At 42.9% G+C, this 21,890-nt stretch overlaps 1 protein-coding gene across 5 annotated transcripts in view; it reads right to left on the bottom strand.

The window, feature by feature from the left end:
* The window catches only part of PKHD1 (PKHD1 ciliary IPT domain containing fibrocystin/polyductin), a 239,168-nt gene extending 218,622 nt beyond the window's left edge, over positions 1-20,546 (bottom strand). For 2 of the 5 annotated variants that reach the window (XM_038131604.1, XM_038131606.1), the window contains exons 1-19: positions 20,058-20,545; positions 19,374-19,480; positions 18,235-18,312; positions 17,154-17,298; positions 15,607-15,706; positions 13,467-13,524; positions 12,679-12,757; positions 10,386-10,460; positions 9,613-9,677; positions 8,941-8,980; positions 8,046-8,116; positions 6,640-6,741; positions 5,292-5,387; positions 4,053-4,188; positions 3,100-3,214; positions 1,993-2,268; positions 1,440-1,526; positions 718-811; positions 114-256 (exon numbers count right to left, since the gene is read on the bottom strand). In XM_038131604.1, coding sequence (XP_037987532.1) covers positions 114-256; positions 718-811; positions 1,440-1,526; positions 1,993-2,268; positions 3,100-3,214; positions 4,053-4,188; positions 5,292-5,387; positions 6,640-6,741; positions 8,046-8,116; positions 8,941-8,980; positions 9,613-9,677; positions 10,386-10,460; positions 12,679-12,757; positions 13,467-13,524; positions 15,607-15,706; positions 17,154-17,298; positions 18,235-18,312; positions 19,374-19,434 — 1,821 coding nt within the window. In that variant the 5' untranslated portion in view covers positions 19,435-19,480; positions 20,058-20,545. Of the gene's footprint in view, positions 1-113; positions 257-717; positions 812-1,439; positions 1,527-1,992; positions 2,269-3,099; positions 3,215-4,052; positions 4,189-5,291; positions 5,388-6,639; positions 6,742-8,045; positions 8,117-8,940; positions 8,981-9,612; positions 9,678-10,385; positions 10,461-12,678; positions 12,758-13,466; positions 13,525-15,606; positions 15,707-17,153; positions 17,299-18,234; positions 18,313-19,373; positions 19,481-20,057 lie in introns of all 5 variants that reach the window. The other 3 variants (XM_038131607.1, XM_038131608.1, XM_038131605.1) reach the window with 2 other exon arrangements.
* Between the last annotated feature and the right edge of the window lie 1,344 nt (positions 20,547-21,890).

Genomic DNA, 21,890 nt, shown 5'->3' with positions numbered 1-21,890 from the left:
AATGCTTGATAGATTTTGGGGAATTGTAAGCTGACCAGATGACTTTATGTTGTTTATTAGGCTCTGAACATTCAGTGCCCAGTACAAGCTGCTCATGAAGAGCAGCCACTCACATGTGGGTATTTAGTAAGGTCATATCTTGGTAGTGTTGATGGGGAAGTTTTCACCAGCTGGCTTGGTCTGTGGATGCTGAACCTCCCACAGAAAGGCTCCGTTCCACTGACAATGTGTCCTGTGGTGATGATGATCTTCATATCTGACAGATAAAAAAAAAAAAGGAAATGAGAGGTTTGAAAGTGATTCAGAAGACACCAGTGCAGTCAATATTTATGAAAATACAACAAGTGGGTATCCAGAAATTGTCAAACAGTCCTACTCTGAGAATTCTCCTGCCAGAGTTCAAGAAGTGTCTGTACAACAATCTCAGGTTGTACAATATTCACAGATTCCTGGGGCTGTCCTGTACAGGCCCAGGAGTTAGATTTGATGATACTTGTGGTTCCCTTCCAACTCTGGATATCCTATCACTGTGATTATTATATTGATCATGTTGTTTTTAATGCATTCACACAATGAATAAATTATAAGCATGAATATGTACTTATACCCATTAAAAGTGTAAATATCCTACCAGTAAAAGTTTAAAGAACACTTATCTCATAAAAGCAGATCCATCCTCACAATAAATACTGCTTATTTGCCATGGAAGTTCCTTACCTTCTTTCTCAAAACCACAGTGAAAGAGGATTTTAGAAGAAGTTGGCTCAGTTTCACATCCTACTGAAAGGAGTTCTTCTATTGCTGCTTGCACCTTTAAAATATATTAAGAGAGTGGAAAGCAGTCAGCTACAATCATTTCAGCAGAGACTTCAACACACACATCATCACTTCATTTTTCATCAGCCAGGGAGCAGTGGCACAGCTGCTCTGAACAAATATTGAAATAATAAAAATGTTAAAAAATAATATAATAAAATTTATCTCAACAGAGTGTAAACTTTAATGTTTACATAAAATTTTTCAGGGGTATGAGACATCCTCAGTCTATCGACTGTCATGGAGCCATCACTCAGGGTCACTTTAATGTTGACAAATTAACAATCAACACATCAAGAGCCACATCAAGAGCCTCGGGGCTGCTGAAGAAGCCAGAGCCATACAACACCCATCTGGCCTTAGAGAAGTAGTCCAAGGATCTGGATCAATGAAATTCCAAGATATCTGGATGTTCTGAAAAGCTTAGAATACACCTGGGAGTGAATGCTCAAGAAAAAAAAAATCCCTCTCTAAGACATTCTCAGTTAAAAAGAAATATAAAAATCACCTCTCCATCACATAAACTTTATCTCAGCTTCTGGGCCAAATCTTAACTTCTGTCAAGCACCAGAGCTCCACCATTCCCAGCAGAGGACCCTGTGTCTGTGTTTAATGGCACCTACCTGGTGGGCTGTAGCATTTGTGGGGATCATTCTCAGGGTGTTGTTCCTGGAGATACTGAAATAACCTGTACCAGACACAGTCAACATCTGGGAGAAAAAGAGAAGCAAATCAAGAAATGAAAACAGATGCAAATTGCATGAGACACACACACTTCAAACCTGGAATCTTCTACTGAGGAGGATTTTGTAGCCAGAACTTTGCCTTTTATAGCCTCTGTGAACCAGGAATCCCTTCCGAGAGCCACTTCAGCTACTCTTAAACTGCCCTTATTTTACAAGGAACAGGATTCTTACATTAACAGGAGAGCAAGGGATACATGACCTGTGCAGCTGCAAATGGTCCTTAAAGCTCCTGGCCTGCAGGAGTTTAACCATTAGGAAAAAACTTCCCTCATTCCTGAGTGTTTACACACCCACTAACGTATGTAAAAACCACAGACAACTTCAGCTCATGATGCTCTTCTCATCAGCTGTCTCAGGAGGCTGTAAACAAGGTGGAAACACACATTTTTTCACATCTGGCACCAACAAGGCAGATGCAGGCAGCACTGACCTGCATGTCTGGGATATGCAAGGCTCGAGCCCGAATTTCTTGCCTCTCAGTGTAGTAGTTGTTCACCACACGGGGGTCCAGCCACGTGTTGTGAATCTGGACTCCAACTCTCATCCCCTTGCTGGGTGTCTTGGCATGATGCAGAGCTTCCAGGTAGTACCTTGAACCAGCAGTTAGCTCAAATTTCTGGGATTTTGGCTGCCAAAGTTCACTCCAGTTCTTCACCCAGTTCTCAGACCACTCTGAATTGCCAGCAGGGAGAGAAGCAATTCTCACCTGCGTGCAGAACAACCAAATCACAGAATCACAGAATGGTTTGGGCTGGAAGGAACATCAAAAACCATTTCATTCCACGCCCTGCCATTGGCCAGGGACACCTTCCACTAGCCCAGGTTGCTCCAAGCCTTGTCCAACCTGGCCTTGGACACTCCCAGGGATCCAGAGGCAGCCACAGCTTCTCTGGACACCCTGTTCCAGGGCCTCACCACTCTCTCAGGGAAGAATTTCTTCCTAATATCCAATACAAACCAAGTCTCAGTTTGAAGCTATTTAACCAGTTAGTGACTTATCTCCAGCACCAAATAACATTTAGTCCAATGCCACAGCTCCACCAAAAAACCCAAACAACATTTTTGTGTTTATAACCAATAGCCATTATAACCACCAACCATGGGTTGATGGCTCACAAATTCCTTCCTATTATATAGGAAAAAGCCACAATCTCAAAAACCTTTGGTTTAAGGTTCAATACCGTAAATAAGGTAATTTCTATGGCTTACTCTAGCTCTAATAACAGTTACCCAAATAACTTTTCATGGATGGCTTCAGCTCAAACAGAAATGTGCTGAACTAACAAAAAAAAAATCCTCTGGAAAAGACAATTATTACTCTTGTTGCAAGAGTGATTTTTTTAGAGCTATCTAATGGACAAGGCCAATGTAAAATATCAAAAGTAATCACACAGCTTTGACTCTGCAATAGAGTTATAAAGGATAATGAACCAATCCACACTGGGGAAATTCCCACTTGTCATCACCTTAATTAAAATCCTTTTCATCCTCATTTTTAATTTCCATTTCTCTCATTTTTCTCTACCAATAGTAATACCTTCTGGTTTGGATCTTGGGACAAACTTAAGTAGAGAGATGCCTGCCCATCTGCCTGAATCCAGAAGGTGTAATTGTTGGTCTGAGGAGCCACAAAAAACCCACGGAGTCTGGAGCTGAGCAAAAACAGAACATCCAAAATATACAAAGACTTACAACAGGAAAAAAAAAACCCAAAACAACAAATCATCCCCACACCCCACCTTCACATGTACATTGAGTAACAAGAAAACATCTTGAAACCATTTTGACAAAACAAACCTTGGTATTTTAAAGCTGAAGTAACCTCAAAATGACCCAATTTCACATTAAATGTCAATTATGCTTTACAAAGGTTTCAAAAAGGAAAGAAAAAACATCTTCATGAAACTCAGTACGATTTTGTGGCTGGCCACTTCAGCGCATTTCTTCTCAAACAAAGTCTTAACCCTGAATATGAAGAAAAAAGCCAAAACCAGACTCAGAATCAAACAACAAAAACAGAGAAATGGTAGGAAAATGTAAGAATTCATGCACATTGAACAGTTTTTCAGGGTCATATCAGAAGTTGCAATGGCAACCAACACAGTACAGGAATTCATTTATTTGTAGTGACTGCACCTTTGCTGCCAACTTTGGCTGAGGATCTGCCCCTCCGCATCTGGCCAGAGCTCCAGCCCAAAACAGCCTCTAACTGGAGCTCCTTCTACTTCCAGAGCAAATTTTTGGGTGGTATTTCAGCATATCTAGGCCAGGTAGAGCAGAAATACTGAGGGAAGGCAAAAGGAGGAAAAAATAAAGCACTTCACTGCATATTTTAAGCTTCAAAAGGACCTCGGAGCAAAGGGTTTGCTTTGATTTATAGCAGCTATGCAGTGAGGCTCTGCTATAAAGAGCTGTCAGGTGTTTTTGCTACACCTTACACTGCTAAAGGTGATTGCCATGGCTTCATCTCTTTTTAAGATCACTGAGTACCTGAAGGACTTCTTTGCCCCAGACAGAAACCTTACTGGGGAGCTGGCATTAGGTACAAACTGCCATCTGTATCCAGGACCTGCTTCTGTCAGATCAGAGGCATCATCCCAGACTTCAAAGAGAAGCCCTCTGTTTCCTAGAAAGTTAAAACAAAAGTATTCTCAGCAGCAGCCAGCAGAAATCCCAGAGCACATGCTGGAATCAGTGCTGTAGGAGGCAGGCCAGAGAGAAAATTTTAATAATAAATTGGTTCTGTTTGTGGGGTAGTTTGCAGTCTAAGGCAGAACACAGATCTCGCCATGGGGAATTTGTTTTACCTTGAAACCCTCCAACAGAAACAACAAAACTCTGCAGAGAGAAGAACAACCAACCTGCTCACGTCTGCTCTTGCAGAAAAAAGGCACTGAGACGACCCACAGTCAAAGTTAAGCCTCATTTTATGCACTAAAATCTCCTACTGCAATGCTCCACTCAAGGAGTATCCCCAGAAGCCTCTGCAGTAACTCCAGTTCAGCCATCCTTCCTCTAAATATTTTCCATGCCTTTTTCCCCTCATTTTCCAGGGCCATGCACACCAGTCTGACCTTCCTCCCACCATCTCCTGTCTGCTCCTGGTGGGCTGAGCTCTCCACCTTGGTTTTCCTGGCTACAGAATCACAGAATGGTTTGGAAGGGCCCATTCAAGTTTATCCAGCCTGACCTCAAGTTTAGCCAGCCATGAGCAGGGACATCTCCAACCAGAGCAGGTTGCTCAGAGCTGCACCCAAACTGGCCTTGAATGTTTCCAGGGGTGGAGCATGCACCACCTTTCTGGGCAAACTGTGCCATGGCCTCCTCCACCTCATTGTAAAAAAATACCTTCCTTAGAAACAATTTAAATAGACCCCCTTTCAATTTAAAACCATCACCCTCTGTCCTATTACTAATAAAAGCCTATCCCCATGTTTCTGAAAGCCCCCTTTAGGCACTGGAAGGGGCTCACAGGTCTCCCTGGAGCCTTCTTTTCTCCTGGCTGGATAATCCCAGCTCTCTCATCAGTCTTTCCTCATAGCAGAGGTGCCCCAGCCCTCAGATTATTTGTAGCCCCCCTTCCCTACCACCCCAAAAGAAATTGATGTTGAAGCAGACAGTGCTTTGGAAAGCTCTAATCTCTGTTTCTTGATTGCATTCATCACCAAAGGGTTTCTGCCCTGCATTTCTGCATGTGTTTGCTTATTTAGAGCTCCAGGAACAGCTCACCTGGCTGGGGGGCACCAAGTCTCCTGCCCTCACCAACAGCCTCAGTGGTGCATCTGATTTCCCGGGGAGAGACGTGCTTGACTTTACAGGGAGCACCTGCCAGCAGGGAAAGGAGACAAATGTGCTGTGGGAGACTTGGAGACACAGCTGAGCTGCAGCATAAACAATCTCAGAGCCATGGAATGGTTTGGGTAGGAAGGGACCTTCAAATATGTAGTTCCAAGCCCCTTTCTTTTGACAGGGTCACCTTCCACTAGACCAGGCTGCTCTGTTGGATCTCCTTTAGGAACTGGTAAGTGCTCCAAGGTCTCCTTGGAGCCTTATTTTCCCCAGTCTGACCAGCTCCATCTCTCTCAGCCTTTCCTTACAGTAGAGGTGCTCTATGCTTCTGATCATTTTTGTGTCACTCCTCTGGATTCATTCCAACAGGTCCATGATTTTCCTGTGCTGAGAACTCTGGATGTGGTACTCTGGGTGGGGTCTCACCAGAGCAAAGAGGCAGAATTCCCTCTCATCCACCTTGTTCCCAAAAAGCATCAACATTTTGCCACAAGCCTGGGCTGGTACTCCCAGAAATCAGAACAGTTCATGCCCACAATCAGCATAACTAGAGCTTCCTGGTGGTGTGTAGGGGTTTTGGTTTGCTAATTTGAGATTTTTTGGTTACTATATTAATGAGTGTGGTGGGTTTAGTGTTGTTAATTACTAGTGCGTTTATTAGTATGCACTCATTTCCTGCTGTGAGGTAGGACTAGGAGAAAGGTAAAGTAGGTTTAAAACTTTAAAAGGGTATAAAGGGAAATTTATTAATAGTAACTAAAAGAAAAAGTAGAAAGAATTAAAACCTTTATGATGTTTCTCCTCCCCCTACAACCTCTTTTTTCCTAATGACAATGCAAAGAAACAAAACCTAGAATTTTCGTTAGTGTACTACTTCTAGAATAGCTTTTCTTTAGTTTCTTTAGGGAGACAAGTCTCTCTTGTTAATGTTATGGAGATTTCTCAACAAGAAAATAGTTTTCTTGCATCTCTCTTTACGAATAGCAACTGACCAGGGAAATATGTAATCATTAACTTCTTTCTCATGTTCCTATAAGCTTTTTTCTCAGCTGTGTTTATGGGCTGTGTTAACCTATGGGGTATTGTTTTAAAGATGAGTTCTTTAAAGGTAAAGCTTCTTATTATCTATGTATTTGTATCACTTCTGTAAATGCCTCCCATGCAAACAGGCATGAGGACAAGGTAAGTCCTACAATTCCCACACTGGTATTCCTGAACATCTCTTGGGTTCTGCAGTCAGGGCCAAACTGTACTTAAAAAAATAAAATTCACATGTCTCTGCTCTTACCTGCAGCAGTGACCTGCACTGGCTCCTCGAAGAAATCCCCGGTGACAGTGAGATCAGTGCCCCCTGCCAGGCTCCCTCCGGCTGGGAACACGGAGAAGATCTCTGCAGGGGAAGGAAAGAGGGACCTGAGCACAAGCCTTGCAGAGGTTAATCCCAGCCCTGTCTCTGGGAAAGCCTTCAGGCACTTGCACTGCTTCCAGCCAGAGCAGGCTCCTGTGAACGAAACCAGCTTCTCCCTGATCCCTTTTTTTTGGCCACCTCTGGGATGACACCAGGAATGAGCAGCATGGATAATCTGGCCACATGGCAAGGGGAACACTGCAGTGCTTGGGCTGTTACTGAGCAGGGGCTGCATCTGTCAGGCTTAGATTGCAAACTGCTCTGTTCTGTGCTATTGAGGATCTCTGAGAGAAAAAGAATAAAAAGCCAGAATTAAAACTGGTTTAATCCTCTTGACCTTCTCTGATTCACATATCAAGTCCTGAGGATAAAATGTTACCACTCTTTCCAATAATCTCTCAGACTTCAGGGACACATGGAGGAAGCAGAATATCTGAGTGTCCACATCATGACCATGAGATCCTTTCAGGACTTTATCTGTTACAAGTGTGCCATTTTTCTTTTTGATGACAACTACCCACTTTGCACTCATATTGGAGTTTAACCACCCAGTTCTACTTGTATAGCTCTGAAAAAAAAAAAGAAGTCTAATAACAAAAAGATGAGGGATTTTGGTCTATACCTGCATCTTTTTTGCTAATTCATCTGGTATTTAAACAGTAATTTTACAGTATTGGCTACTGACTAGCACAGTACTGTCTACTGGACAGATCTAGCAGATCTTTCTGCTCCTCCTCTACCCACAGCCAACTTCATGCATGGTTATTTTATTTCACTCTGCTTTAAATTGTAAATAAAGCCATAAAATGAGCCTTTTTAACAAAGAGTTGTCTACAATACAGCTTGAAATGTCACATGCAGGTTATTTTTCAGGTACTTTAAATATTTTTTTTTAACTAATGGTGCAGTACCCTGCTATTCACTACTTATCCAGAACTCAATTCTTGGAGTAGCTGAACATCACCTCCTCCATGTAGCCAGAGTGGGAGTTCTCATCCTGAGGTCTGATTTCCAAAATTTCAGCCTCACCAAATACAGAGTGATTTAAGGGGGAAAAGTTTCTCTATGAGCAAAACCTCAATTCCATAACTGATCTGACAGGACAAGGAAAAACACACATAAATCTGATTGGTTTTTGCTTAGTCAAGCCCATACCAGGGGAGTGGAACACCAAAACGAGGACAAAACAGGATTAGATCCCTGGGAAAAGCAACAGTGAGAGGTGTTTTCTTAAATCACACTAGGACTGATGGAGGACAGTGCCAGTGAGGTGGATCAGGGAATACCTGGATGAGTCTGGTACAGGAAAAGCTCTTGTTTGGCACTGATGAGCCAAGCACCTTTGTGCACTGCTGACCTGCAAAAGAGAAAATGCCTGAGACATCCTGGGCCGGGTAAATAAAAGCAGACCTTCATTTGGCAGGGCTGGACACTCTCCAGAGGAACAGCGGAACATTTCTGCAAGCTCCAACAACTCCTTTCACCAGCACTTTGAGACATTGATTCATGAGACCCCATTAAATGGTTGAAACACTTTATTAGAAGTACCAGCACATTGTAAAGTACGTTTTGACACAGTCAGAACCTGTTTTCACCTCCTTTAATGGTTAAATTCTTTCCCATGTGGATAAATAGTTAAAAGCAAGGTGAAAGGTTCTAATTCAGCTAGATTTAACAGATCACAGAATGCTTTGGGTGGGAAGGGATTTTAAAGAACATCCAGTCCCACCCCCTGCCATGGGCAGGGACACCTCCCACTATCCCAGGTTGCTCCAAACCCCATCCAACCTGGCCTTGGACACTTCCAGGGATCTGGGGGCAGCCACAGCTTCTCTGGGCAACCTGTGCCAGGGCCTCATCACCCTCACAGGGAAGAATTTCTCCCTAATATCCAATCTGAATTCATCCTCCTTCAGCCATTTCCCCTTGCCCAAGAAAAAGTATCTTATGTTCTGGTCACTGAAGGCAAAGTATAAAACACCAAAGTGGAAATACTTTGGGGAGAAACATTCTCCCATGTCATTTAAAATTTGACAATCATCTCCTCAAGACAACAAACCTTATTTCTGAGCAATGAAACACATGATAAGGTAAAAACATAATTCACTCATCCTGGACTCAAATGCAGCTCAATTCCCATGCAAAACCAGGGGGAAAGAGAGAAAAGATTCTTTTACTCACTTTCCTTTGTTAAACACTGAGAAGCTGACGTTGTGGGACCCTGGTGGAGAGAAAATTGACAGTGCTTTCAGCAGAAGCATGAAGTAAATCCTACCAAACATGGTCCAGGTTCTCTGGGCCCAATTCTCCCTTCCTTATACTTTCCCTACAACAGTAAAGAAAATCTATTTTACATATTTAACTCACAATATCTTTCCCAAACAGGAAGGCTGGGGCTCAAAGCCTCCAAAAGAAATTAGAAGCTTCTTCAGGGTGCTTGGAAGTGAGGAAAAATGAAAGGGATCCCACCTGCTACTGGAAACTGTGACTAGAAAGGAACACCTGATTTATTCCTCTAATAAAGCACTAAAGGGAAGATACATCACAGCCAAGAAGGATTAAAGTAGGAAACTCAGCTAGGACCCCAAATCCCTCTGCTGGCTGTCAGCAATGCCCACATGACACCATGGTTTCCCTTCATGTTCTCCCAGGCTGTGCAGAGGACACAAACCAGGGCAGGGGCTGTGCTGAATGCTGGCAACCTTGATCTGAAGCTGCTTTTATGGACTCAGCCTTGAGCCCCATTCCAGCTTTGGAGACAGAACAGAAACTCATGACAGACACCCTCCTCCCTGCATCCTCTGGAGTTGCAGGAATGACAGAAACCCATGGTTTTTACCCCTTCTCACCAACCTATGTGATTCCCTTCCACGCAGCACTGCAGGGTCCCCTGTCCATCCTCCACCTGAACAGGGTAACTGTGGAGAGACAGAGGACTTCACTAAGCCTTTGGAGCAAAAAATAAAAGCAAAATATAGTAGAATCACCTAATCATTAGAAGATGTGGGCTTATACACCCAAGATAGTCATGGCTTGCTGTCTTTAGAAACGTGGGAGTGAAGCAGGTGAGATGAGAGAGGAACAACCCATCTTCCCACTAAAGATCAAGAGTTCAGCAGCCTAGGAGGATGTCTTCCAGCAGCAGTGCTCCAGCTTGGCTCCTTTACACCTATTTCTAGAAGCTGATTCTGTTGGTGGCCTTCAGAACCCCCCCTGAACTAAAAAACTGAGCAGGGACAAGTGCAGGCACGAGGGGAGGGTGAATAGAAGGACAAAAATGTTTCCCTTTAACTTGCTCCTCTGCAGGTTCCTAAACTGTGAGAATGAGGTTCCTAAACTGTGAGAATGAGCAGGTAGCAATTAAAACAGATATGCTGGCAGTACATCAACCCTCTGGAATCATGGAATGACACAATTCCCACCATTAACTCACATCTATGTTTAAGCATTTGAAGCTGCAGAGAGCCAGCAGCCCTCACCCACCCCATCACAAACTATAACTCCCCAGGCTCTGTCTCCACTTAAGGCCAAAGCAGAAGAGTTTCTCCAAAAGCCACAAATATTTTTGTGCACAAGCTGTGCTGAACCCTTGCCCCAACACAAACCCAAAGTAAACCAGAACTGACGTGGTTCCAGCTCTCCTGTCAGCAAAAGAGCAGAGACTGGTCCATCCATCTGCTTCTGATGTAAGAACAGCTGGCCTGGGCAAAAAATAAACAGGAAAGATAAGATGTGATGCAGATGAAAACCTGATCCTGTTAAAATCAGCAGTCAATATTTTCCCGAGGGACAGGAGTTTTCTCCCAGTTGTATCTAACATTTATTAACCTTCTAGAAAATGGGACAAGCCCTAATCTCTCATATCTGCACCTGCAAATTGCATTCCCCAAATACTGTGGGAGCTGCAGCTCTGTGAGGGGGCAGCAGGGCACTCTTGGAGACACCTCATGCCAGTTTTGAACAATCAAATCCCTCCTCCCTGAGGGCAAGGCTGAACTCCAGGAGGGCAATACCCACCCACACCTTCCAAACCAGCAGGCAGCACTACCTACAGCAAGTACAATCAAGATGCAGCTCAGACATTTCTTTATTTCATTGAGGAAAAACACTACAAACAACTTCCAGCAGAAATCACCCAGACTCCTAATAAAAAATTTAAATACATGTTCCTTAAAGAATCAGTATGGGACAACTTCCATTGGAGAGGAGGAAGAAGGCGGGAGGAATAAATTCAGAGTAATTAGCAGAGTAAGCAAAGGCTGGCAATGACTCTTTGAGAATTAACAAGCAGTTAAAGGAAATAGGTAATTAGAACCTGTAATGCAAACACTTTGTGATGACCCATCCCTCACAATGCAGTTCTCTGTGGCCCGTGTTTCAGAATGCAGTTTTATGAGGTTTTTCTAAAAGAGCTTGCTTTAATTAATACAGGTGGTTGGTATTGAGAATCTTTCCTTTTAAGGATGACTAAAAAAATATCAGTGCTGCCAAATGTTTGTTCAGCATCACTGGAACAGTGCATCCTATACAAAGCATGGAAAAAGGTGCAGAACACACTTGGAAGCATAAAAACAATTCCCTTTTTTTTTTTTTTTTTTTTTTTTTTTTGCTCCAAATCCTGAATCGGTGTGACTGAGTGACAGACTGCTCTGGTCAAGTCCAAGTCCCCACCTGGTACCTATTTCCTAACACACCAAAAATGGGCAAATTATGCATGTGAAGCTACAAAGGGAACCTGTCTGGTATGCTGGGATTTTGAGGCCATTTCCTTTTGGTGAGGCTGAGCTGTAAATGAGTAATCTGGCAGCAGAGCACTGCAGGCACATCCAGCCTGCACTCAGACAGAGCAGCCTTTCTTCCCTCTCATCAAAGCTTCCAGGACTCCACCAGAGGCAGGTAAAACAATAATTGATCCCAAACAAAGGATGCTGATGTGCACAGTGTAGGGATGGCATGGCAGGAATCTGCTCTGGACTTTCCTTCATGCCAGCAGGGAGTGTAATCACTTAGCAAGGGACATTTCTAATCAGCTTGAGAAGTCATTAGAAAGTATGTCAGTGTTAAATATCTGATGCTTCAATTAAAATTTCTAGCTACTGAGAATACACACCTTTCCTCACTCCTGAAATGATCCCTAAACTGCCAGCAGACTAACTATGGATTACTAGTTTATCTTTAAAATATTTACCTGAGCTTAATTCTTCACTGCCACTGGCACAGAAATCATTAATTAATACATGATAATATATCCATAAATATGGAAATACATATGACACACGGCAGGACAGTGTTGATGCTCATTTTGGGTTCACTGTGTTTGAAGAGGCTGCTGTCCTAAAACAATGGTTTATTTTTTTAAACCTAGCTGCTTTTCTTTGTTGCATGTAACCGCAGAAGCAATATATAAAAAAAAAATCAAACCTCTAAGAACAAGAAAACAATTACAGAGGGTTTGAAGCAGTGAACAACAAAGCCTTTTGTCTCAAAATACTTCTCTTTAGTCTTCTGGTTCACCAGAGCATCTGCTTCAAACTAATCTTTTTTTCCTTAAAAAAAAAATAAAAGCAAATGGAAAGGGGAAAATTTATTTAACTTTTCAACTCTGACATTATTTTAATTAGTTAAATTTTAATTTGCTAGCCAAAATAAAATCTACAGCAGCCAGCTGCAATTACAGTACAATTCACACTGAGCTGTGATTGACTGTGCTGCCAGTAAACAAACCAACCAGCTTAATGGACCAGTTGCAATTAGATTAACAAAGTTTGCTGGAGCCCAACTCATGAGCTGCAATAAACCACAAAGGAAGTAAATGGCAATTCTGGGCCAACTGGTTGCAATTTATTGCTGTCGAGGAGGCTGATGGAAGAAATGCCAATTTACAGGGACTGCAGCAGATAGCTGAGTGTTCATAATTACCCATCAATATAATCCACGTCGAAGTCCAGGGTCTCATATCTGCCAGCAATTGTCTTCCCATGAATCTGTATTAAATTTCCTGTTTAAGAGGAAATAGAAATTGAAGAGAGTCTTTAAAAGCAGAAAACTTATTTGCAGATTTTCTGAGCTGAACAAAAGGAATTAATGGTCTTTATAGATTTTGCAGAGGTTCCTGCACTGAATGTACTCTCAGCTTTTACTGTGGCTCAAGATGATTCTGCACTCAATTCACTTTTCTCAAAGCACGTCTTTGCTTCCCGCCAAAAAAAAAAACAAATTAATTCCAAAGTTTTTTGCATATCTGTGTTTGCACAGAGCTGACAATTTTTCCTCAACTCTTTTGTTAGCTAAACCCCAAATTTTCTAACCCTATTCCACTGCAGAACCTCACAAGACAACTAAAATTACATCATTTGTACACCAGACAGAGTGAAGGACTAAAGAAGGATCTTGGCATGTCTGTGACCAGATTATTCTCCTGCTCTTCATTCACACTGGGAAGTGAAACATCCTTCCATTAACACATAGAAACCTCCATACTGACACCTTAAAGCAAGGCACAAGAATCTAGAGCTGAATTATACCTGAAGACAATTAGAAATTAGGGATTGATTTAGATTGAGGCACATCTGTGTGATACAATCATCTATGTGACTGTCTGAACTCTTGAGAGACCAAAATCTTTTGTTTAATCTTTAAAGTCTGATCTAAAACCCCAATAAACAAAAGGTCTGTAAGGCAGTACAGATTAAAGAAAGGTCCCATACCTGGGGTGCCAGATGATGGATTAATTTGGTAAACCACAGGCGTCTGCTCAGCTGAGAACTGCAAAGAGAAATTTGCAGTGAAATGTCAGCTGTTTCTGCTGGTGCATTGCTCACAACCCAGCCAGCAGCTGCATTTCAGAAACTCACACTCCACGTCTGATCTTTGAAGCAGATTCCTGCTCTGGGAAAGGAGTAAGGAGAATTATTCCCTTCTTACCCCTTCTCCATTCACAGTCTGGATTAGTGAAATTATTTTTACATCTTTTGTGCCCAGATTGCCCATCCTGGCTTGATCCAATGTCAGAAGGCACAGTCCAATACACTATCAAATTTCTAAGTCACACTTCAGCTGAAGTTAAAACCTGCATTTTATCTTGAATGGTGACACCATTTTTCTTCCCAATAGTATATCCTTTAGAATAATTCCATCATCATAGATGTGAAATACTTCAGCCACTCTTTGGCCAGTTTGTTGGGTACCCTAAAGCAGTGGAGCAAAGACTTTGTCTTGGCCCATCTTACAGCAATGCAACAGAGATTTTTTGTGGAAAGGACCACCTTCACTTCTGAGGAAAAAAACCTTGAAAATCATCAAGTCCAGCTGTTAATCCAACACTGCTAAATCCAGTAAAACATTCCCCAAATTCCACATCTGTATGGCCTTTCAATCCCTCCAGGGCTGGTGGCTCCACTACTTCCCTGGTGTTTGACAATCTTCTGGGGAAAAAATTTTCCCTAATATCCAATCTAAACCTCCCCTGGTGCAACTTGAGGCAATTTTCTCATCCTGTACCTCGTAACTTGGGAGAAGAGGCCAACTCACACCCGGCTGCATTGTCCTGTCAAAGAGGTGTGGAGAGTGAGAAGGTCCTCCCTGAGCCTCCTTTTCTCCAGGCTGAGCCCCCTCCACCCCCAGCTCCCTGAGCTGCTCCTCATCAGATTTGTGTTCCAGACCCTTCCCCACCCTTTTTTGGACATGCTCATCTTCTCCACCTCCTTTATGAGCCCCCTCATGACCTCATTGGCACTCACAGATGCTGCTCACAGCCTAGTAAATATCATAAAAAAATAATTTGTTGCATTAATTCAAAGGTACCATTGCATATATCAGGGCTTTTCCTAAGTTTTCCTTGAAGCCAATTCCCTTTCAGAGCTCAGCCTTTCCCTTCCCTCCTACTCCAGGTCATGTTAAAAATGAATGAGCGGCCACAAACTTCCACCAGCAATGGCCACTTCTGGGGAGCAAAGGCAACGTCACACCATAGCCCAGGCTGCAGAAGATGTGGATAAAGAAGCCAAAAGCAGCATGAAATTGGGGCCACTGACTGACACGAGTCTTGTGAGCTGCTCAGACTTGTCGGTGCCTGCAGCAGCTTTTCCAATCTAATGCAGAGGCAAAATTTATTTTAATACATGTAGCTCTCAGGGCCCAGCCCCAAACAAAGAGACACATTGTGGTTTATTTAGCTTGGAATGTGCCTCATTAACAGCATCCCCTGGTGATTTTTCATCAGCTCTCTAAGCTAGCTGAACCACCCAATGGCTCTTCAGCTTTAATGTGCAATTTGCTGAAAGTGCTGGGCTTTTTGTTCAAAGCTAGCCCAGAGGTGGGATGTGGCTTTTAAAACCACCAGGCCCCATCCCAAAGCACACAATCATGGATAAGGATTCTGCTCTGGAAAAGATCACAGAAACCCAGAATGGTGTGGGTTGGAAGGGACCCTAAAGACCTCATTCCATGCCCCTGCCATGGACAGGGATACCTTCCACCGTCCCAGGTTTCTCCAAGCCCTGTCCAACCTGGCCTGGAGCACTTCCAGGGATGGAGCAGCCACAGTTTCTCTGGGCAACCTATGCCAGGGTCTCACTAAAGAATTTTTCTCAGACATCCAATCTAAACCCACTGTCTTTCAGTTTGAAGCCATTCCCCCTGGTTTTGTCTCTAACATGCCCTTGCAAAAAGTCTCTCCCCATCTTTCTTTAGTTTAGGGTTGGAATTGAATGGTCTTAGAGGTCCCTTCCAATCCAAACCATTCAATTATTCCATCCATTTCAATGTATTTCCTGTGACACAATGTTGAAGCTTCACTCCCTTCAAGACCTTTAATTCTTTATCCTCACTTCCGCAGTTGGTGATTACCTTGAAAGAATAGTTCTCTTTCTCCACCTCAGTCAGGTTGTTAATCACATGTCCTTTAAAGATCACCTCCACGTAGTACAAACCCTCCTGGGGTGAAGACCTAGATGGAAGAAAACATGTATTTTATTTTCATACAAATTGTGTTTAGAAAATGCCAAGTCCTTTACAGTCTCCGTTCACAGTAAGTCCACTGAGACATCCACAGAGCAAAGGAACTTTACACTGTCAGCCCAAACTTCACACATATGAAGCCAAACTTTAAAATAACAATTTAAAAGAAATGTGGAAGCACAGCAAGAAATCACAATTAAGAGCAGAAGGTGACAGGACTGCATTGGAACTCCACCTAAATTACTGTTAATGCAAAACACAAGCATTCTCATTAGGCATGCACAGAAAATAATTGTTATTCATTAGTAATAAAATGAATCCCTGGATCTGCAGGGCATCTTGATCCTGGTCCATAAATTAATGCTGCATGCTTGTTTCAGTTTCCCAGCACAGCACCCAGCAGAATTAACTCCCAGACAAATCATAGCAGCAAAATATGGAAGGGTCCTATTAGGTCCCTCTTCAGACACCCCAGTCTTCCACTCCAACCACCTGTGTTAAAGCTACAACAGGATAGAAAGCAGGCAGCTCAAACTGCCCAGCTGGTGCTTGGAGCCATATTTATTTCCTGTTCTATTCATAACCTCTCTCTGTCACCTCAGACAGGTCAAGGATACCAAAAGCTGGAAGAGTCTCCTCCATGATTTTCTTGGGAGTTTTGCATCTGAGAGCTAGATGTCTACAAGCCTCAGAAGGTCTGAGCCTGGACTGCCCAAGAAGCCCCACTGTGACCCTCATGCCTCAAGGTATCCTTGTGCTTCATGAAGTTAAAACAAAAATCAATCAACCCAGGTTAGCAGGTGCTCAGTGAGGCCACAGTGTGAGGATTTGTGAAGGAATTTTGAATGAGTTAGAGACAGGATTTCTAAATTGTTTTAAGTAATGTGATTTATTTTTCTTATCTTCTACATAAGCAAGAAAGGTGAGTTCAACTCACATCTTCACTTCATGGCTCAGAAGGTCACAAGACCTCTAGAAGCAAGACCTTTTAAAAATTTATTAAACAATAAAATACTACCAACAAGGATATTTATACTTTTAACCCAATTCTTAAATACTTTGTCTTGCAGACTCATACTACAGTGTAAGTTTTATTAGTCAATCATGTTATAACACACAAAGCTACAGTACAATACTCTAAAACTCTAAACTCTCCTCTACTCTAACTTAATGTATCTCTATTTTAAACTATAAATCCACATTCTCACTTCTAATACCTAAATTTGGAAGCCTTTTCCAAAGTCTCAGATCAAATTCTGTGCTTAATTCTAAACTTTGGCTTACAGGCCCAAAGTTCTGAGAATTCCCTGCATTTCAGATTCCAACACCAAAGGAATTCTTTCAGCTCCCAAACTTCCTGTGCAGACACTGAAGGAAAATAAGGATCTTGTTTGACAAAGGCAAGGTGTCACCCACAGTGTAACTATGGATCATACCTTGTTCTGCACCTTATGGTGGGCAAGCCCAAATACAGAGGAGAGACATCACACGGCAGCCTGGGCAGGTCTGGATGCACCAGGGACACCTCCAGCTGGGATGCACTGGCTGGAGAGACAGATTCTACCTGGTGGGATGCTGAGCCTAAGCAACAAAGTCAATCAGAAGAGCTCTGTGAGGACAGGGTCACTCCCAGTCACACAAGGAGCATTTTTGGAGGTACAACCCAGCTTCTCTAGGAGTAATGCTTAGAGCCCTTGATCAGGCTTTTTAAAACCATGTTTGTGGAATTTCGTGTTGTGGTGGTTTAACCTCAGCTGTCAACTCAGCTCCACACAGCCATTCACTCACTTTCCCCCCAGAGGCATGGGGGAGAGGACTGGAAGGGTAAAAACCACATCCCCAAGTGCATTTCCATACATTTTTAAATCCCCCTGGTGACTCTACCCCTGCACTGGGCAGCCTGTGCCAGCTAATGACCATGCACAGCTGATTCAGAAACCAACTTTCTTCACAATGAATAAATATTCATCACTGTGGAAAATCAGACCCAGCTTTGTACAGTTGGTTTGGAGCCAAAATAGACATGACATGTAACTCTGAAATTTTTACTCAGCTCTCATGTTTGTCATAAGAGTTTTAAAATGCTCCAGCATCACGGGACATATGAAGAGGGCAGATTTTTAGCTTTTCTTCAATAAAAGGGCAGGAGCAGGAAAGAAATTTCTAGCCCCACATCTGAAAAAATAAACATTTTGATTTCTGTTGCTTAGAAATAAACCTTCAGCAATAGCTTATAAAGTCATCATTTCAAGCTGATTTCATGCTATGAGTGTCATAGCTTCTGTTGGGTAGGGTTGGTCACTCCAACCACAAACCTGAAAAGGGAGGTGATTATCTGTTATTTTTACATCCCTGGAAGTGTTCAAGACCAGGTCGGACAGGGCTTGGGGCAACCTGGAAAAGGGGAAGGTATCCCTGCCCATGGCAGGAGGGTAGAACAAGATGATTTTAAAGATCCCTTTCAATCCTTTCTATGATTCTATTTCAACACACACTTCATAAGAATTTGAAGCTCACCATCCAGAGTGATGGCAATCCATGTTCCCCCAGCAATGCTGCCCTCCTGGGGCTTGACAAGCGATCCTGAGGCTGCCCCTGCAAAAACAATCCAGCTACATCAGGCTGAAGGGAAATGCAAATATTTAGAAAAACTTTTTCAGGATAAGACACAGTGACCTGAGAGCTGCCTTCCTGTGATCCCACCCTTCATCCCATTTCTCCTGCTCAAGCATTCAAATTAATCATGTTTCCCATCCTTTTCCCCCACCACTCTTCCTCGTTTACAGCTCCCCTCAGGGAGGTGTTGATGCCTTTAGGGCTTGGTGAACCAAGCTACAGCCTGAGCCTCCTGTCATCCTCAAGAATTAAAGATGATAAACATCATTTTTATTCCATCATCTCTCAAAAAAAAAATGTGTTTGCTGACTTCTGTGCACCCTGCCAAAATTAAGGGTGCCTACAAAATATATCTTTTTCCGGCTTCCAGACAGCCTGTCCAGCTATTTCCTTCTGAAGTCCTTAGGAAAGACATTCAGGCCTGGAAAAGAGCTCCTGCTTCGTGATGTTAATCACCTATAACCTGCTATGCCATGCTTTTCATAAAGACATTGAATTCCTTAGATAATTTAGGATTTCTTTTGGGTGCCCTCATTCTCTGAAGCTGAGAGATGAACCAGGTTTCCTTTTATGCAGCCACTGACCAGAATTTTTCAGAAGTCATTTTATGATGATATCCACTTTCCTGATTAACATTTTAGGAGATTTCCAACTTCTTAGCTATATTTGGATGTAATCTGATCAAACATCAGTATTGATCACCAAAAACAAATATTGGACCCTTTTGTATCATGAACCCTTAATATCAACATGCAGAGAGTGACATATTTATCATCAAGTAAACAAAAAACAATAGGTATGATATGAAATCAGGTAGAACACAGAATTAAAAATTAATCCAGAAATCTCCTCTATGGCTATGGAAATAATGCCATAGAAAATCAATAATAAGGGTGGACAATGTCCAGTGTGCTACAGTCAGTATCCCATCGTTTTCAACACCTTTTAGAGGTTCTTCTCCACTACCCACAGGCAGTCTGTGTCCCATCCCCACTGCATTTTGCAAGTGTGGCTGGAGACAACACCTCTCCATCACCCACCTGCCAAGAATATCAGTCCAGCACTCAGCAGGAATGTTCTCCAAAGGTTCATCTTGAACATTGGATGAGGAATTCACAAAAGTCTGGCTCCAGGACATTCCCTGTAACTTAAAAAAAAAAAAAAATTAAAAAAAAAATCTGTATTCTTTCTTCTCACTGCAAATCTGTGGGAGCAATAGCTGTGAACTCTTCTAATAATTTAAGAATTTAAACATTTGAGTACTTGCAGACCAGGCCTTACTTGCTGTCATAGCCAGAGATATCACACATTTCCTTCATAAAGTCCATGTCAGGAGCTGCTCTAACATTTAAAGACAGACTTCTCCTGCCTTCACCCTCAGTATGGAAAAAGCATGGGTGCATTAATTTAGCCAGCTTTTTAATCACAAAATGGTTTTGGTTGGAAGAGATCTTAAAGATCACTCAGTTCCAACCCCTGCCATGGGCATGGACACTTTCTATCAGACCAGGTTGCTCCAAGCCACATCCAACCTGGTTTCTACTGCTTATGGACCACAAGACCCACTGTAAATCACTTTCTATTTCTTGCACATTTTAACACACTGCAAAGTGCACGGAGCAGAGTCCAGCACAAGTGAATGCTGCATTTCAATGCAGGTGCAGAAAACATCATTTGGATTTAGCTTTGTTATCCTTTTTAGGAGTTTTTCTGTCTTTACTTACCTTATTCAATTTGTTCTTCCTCCATTCCTCTGATGAGTGAAGTGCAGGGGCTCTGATACCAGCACAAGAGCTCCATCCCTTTGGCACCAGCTCTGTCACAGGTTTCAGGCTGGGGTTGTGTCAGTCACTCTGCCCAGTGCTGAAACCCACCAGACAAGCTTCCCAAAAGGCTCAAAACAGGTCACAGACAGCTCAGAGCTGTCCACTGAGGGTGCTTAATTATTAACCTAAGCTACTTGCTGCTATTAACTGTTTTGTTCCAAGACTTTATTAACAATAACAAAAACAAACTGGGATTGTTCTTCCATTGGTATATGGTTAGGCCCTCCAATAGGAGGATAATTAATCCATTTTTCCTTTCTACAACATGACAGAAAAACTTTTTCTTGATATGCTGATACTCAATCTGGGACTGACTTTCACAGCAAGTGGACTTCAAGATTCCCTTACATATCATTAATTCAATTTTTCTGTGGTATTCCAAACAGCTGGGGATCTGCTGGGAATTCTGCCCAAAGGGTGTTTAGATCTCTTATCACTTCTCAAGTGGCTTTAACCCTGCAGGTCTTTTTGCCTGTAGAAAAGAAGGCAGTGGACTTTCACAGTGTTATCATTCATGCCCTGGAGAGCCTTGGCTCCTGGGAAGATGCAATCCAGCCTCCCCCAGACACTGAACAGCATCTCTACTCCCACCTCTGCCCTCCTCTTTAAAGCCCAGATGGATTTTGATGGAGTCTCTCAATGGTTGCTGAGCCCCTGCCCTGGTATGGAAACCTTCATGGAAATTTCCACTGAAATTTGGAGGAAGTTCCCAGACCCCGCAGCATAACTGAGGTTTAATGAGTTACCACACACCAAACAGCAGCAGAATGTGCTCATGCTCTCACCTCAGCCCCAAAGGGAGGAGGAACAGGCTTGCTCAGCCTCAATTCAGACACTCAGTGGCACAAAGTCATGGGCAATCAACCCTCAGGGGAGCTCTGGAGCTCTGCCCAGCAGTGGAACCAGTTGTGCTTGGTTTATTCTCAGGTCAAGCCCCAGTATCTCAGCCACATTACAGGAACCCCGTGTGAGTTAACCCCCACCAGTGATCTACACTCAGTTTACTCATTAGCAGAATTGCACTGGAAATGTGATCAGAAGGAAGAGTAAACTCGAGGGAATTCTCAAATAAAAAACTGTTGCTAAAGAAGAGGCTGCTCAAGGATGACAAATTGAACCCAGCAGACAGAAAGAGATGCTGGTAACAGGGTTCACTCACAGCCCCAAATAAAGGGATGGACCAGGTGCAAGGTCCCTTCAGGAAATCCCCTCAGAAACAAGAGGAGACAGGGCAGGGTGCTCAGCCACAACACGAGCCCATGATCCAGACAAAAGGCAGGACCAGAGTGGGGATTACAGAGCAGTATTTCTACAGCACAGCTCAGGGAGGGAGCACAGGGCCACAGATGAGGTTAAATCGTGCTCTGGAACAACAGCCAGCCTGGGGAGGGTGGTCCCAGGTGAGGCTGAGCAGAGGCATTATGGTTTATTGCTGCTCCCAACACAGTCTGCCACTCAAACTCTCTAGGTCAGCAAAAACTATTACTATTGGTGTTAGTATCCACAGCACTTTGTGATCCAATCCTAAAGAAATGTTTTATCCAAGAAATCTCAACCAAACATCTGAGGTTTGCAGATCAGAAGGATTTGGCTGGGATGAGGAGTTTATTCTTTGCAGAAAGTCACAAATTAAGTAAAACAATGCATAGGGAGCCATACCCATGAAGGAGCTGAAACGTGAAAAGAAAGGGAACGGGCAAGTCCAGAGGAGGCCACTAAGATGATTGAAGG

Source organism: Motacilla alba, chromosome 3, assembly GCF_015832195.1.
Source record: "Motacilla alba alba isolate MOTALB_02 chromosome 3, Motacilla_alba_V1.0_pri, whole genome shotgun sequence".
Taxonomy (NCBI): Eukaryota; Metazoa; Chordata; class Aves; order Passeriformes; family Motacillidae; genus Motacilla; species Motacilla alba.
The sequence above is the reverse complement of the archived record's forward strand: the minus strand, read 5'-3'. Positions and strand labels throughout refer to the sequence as shown.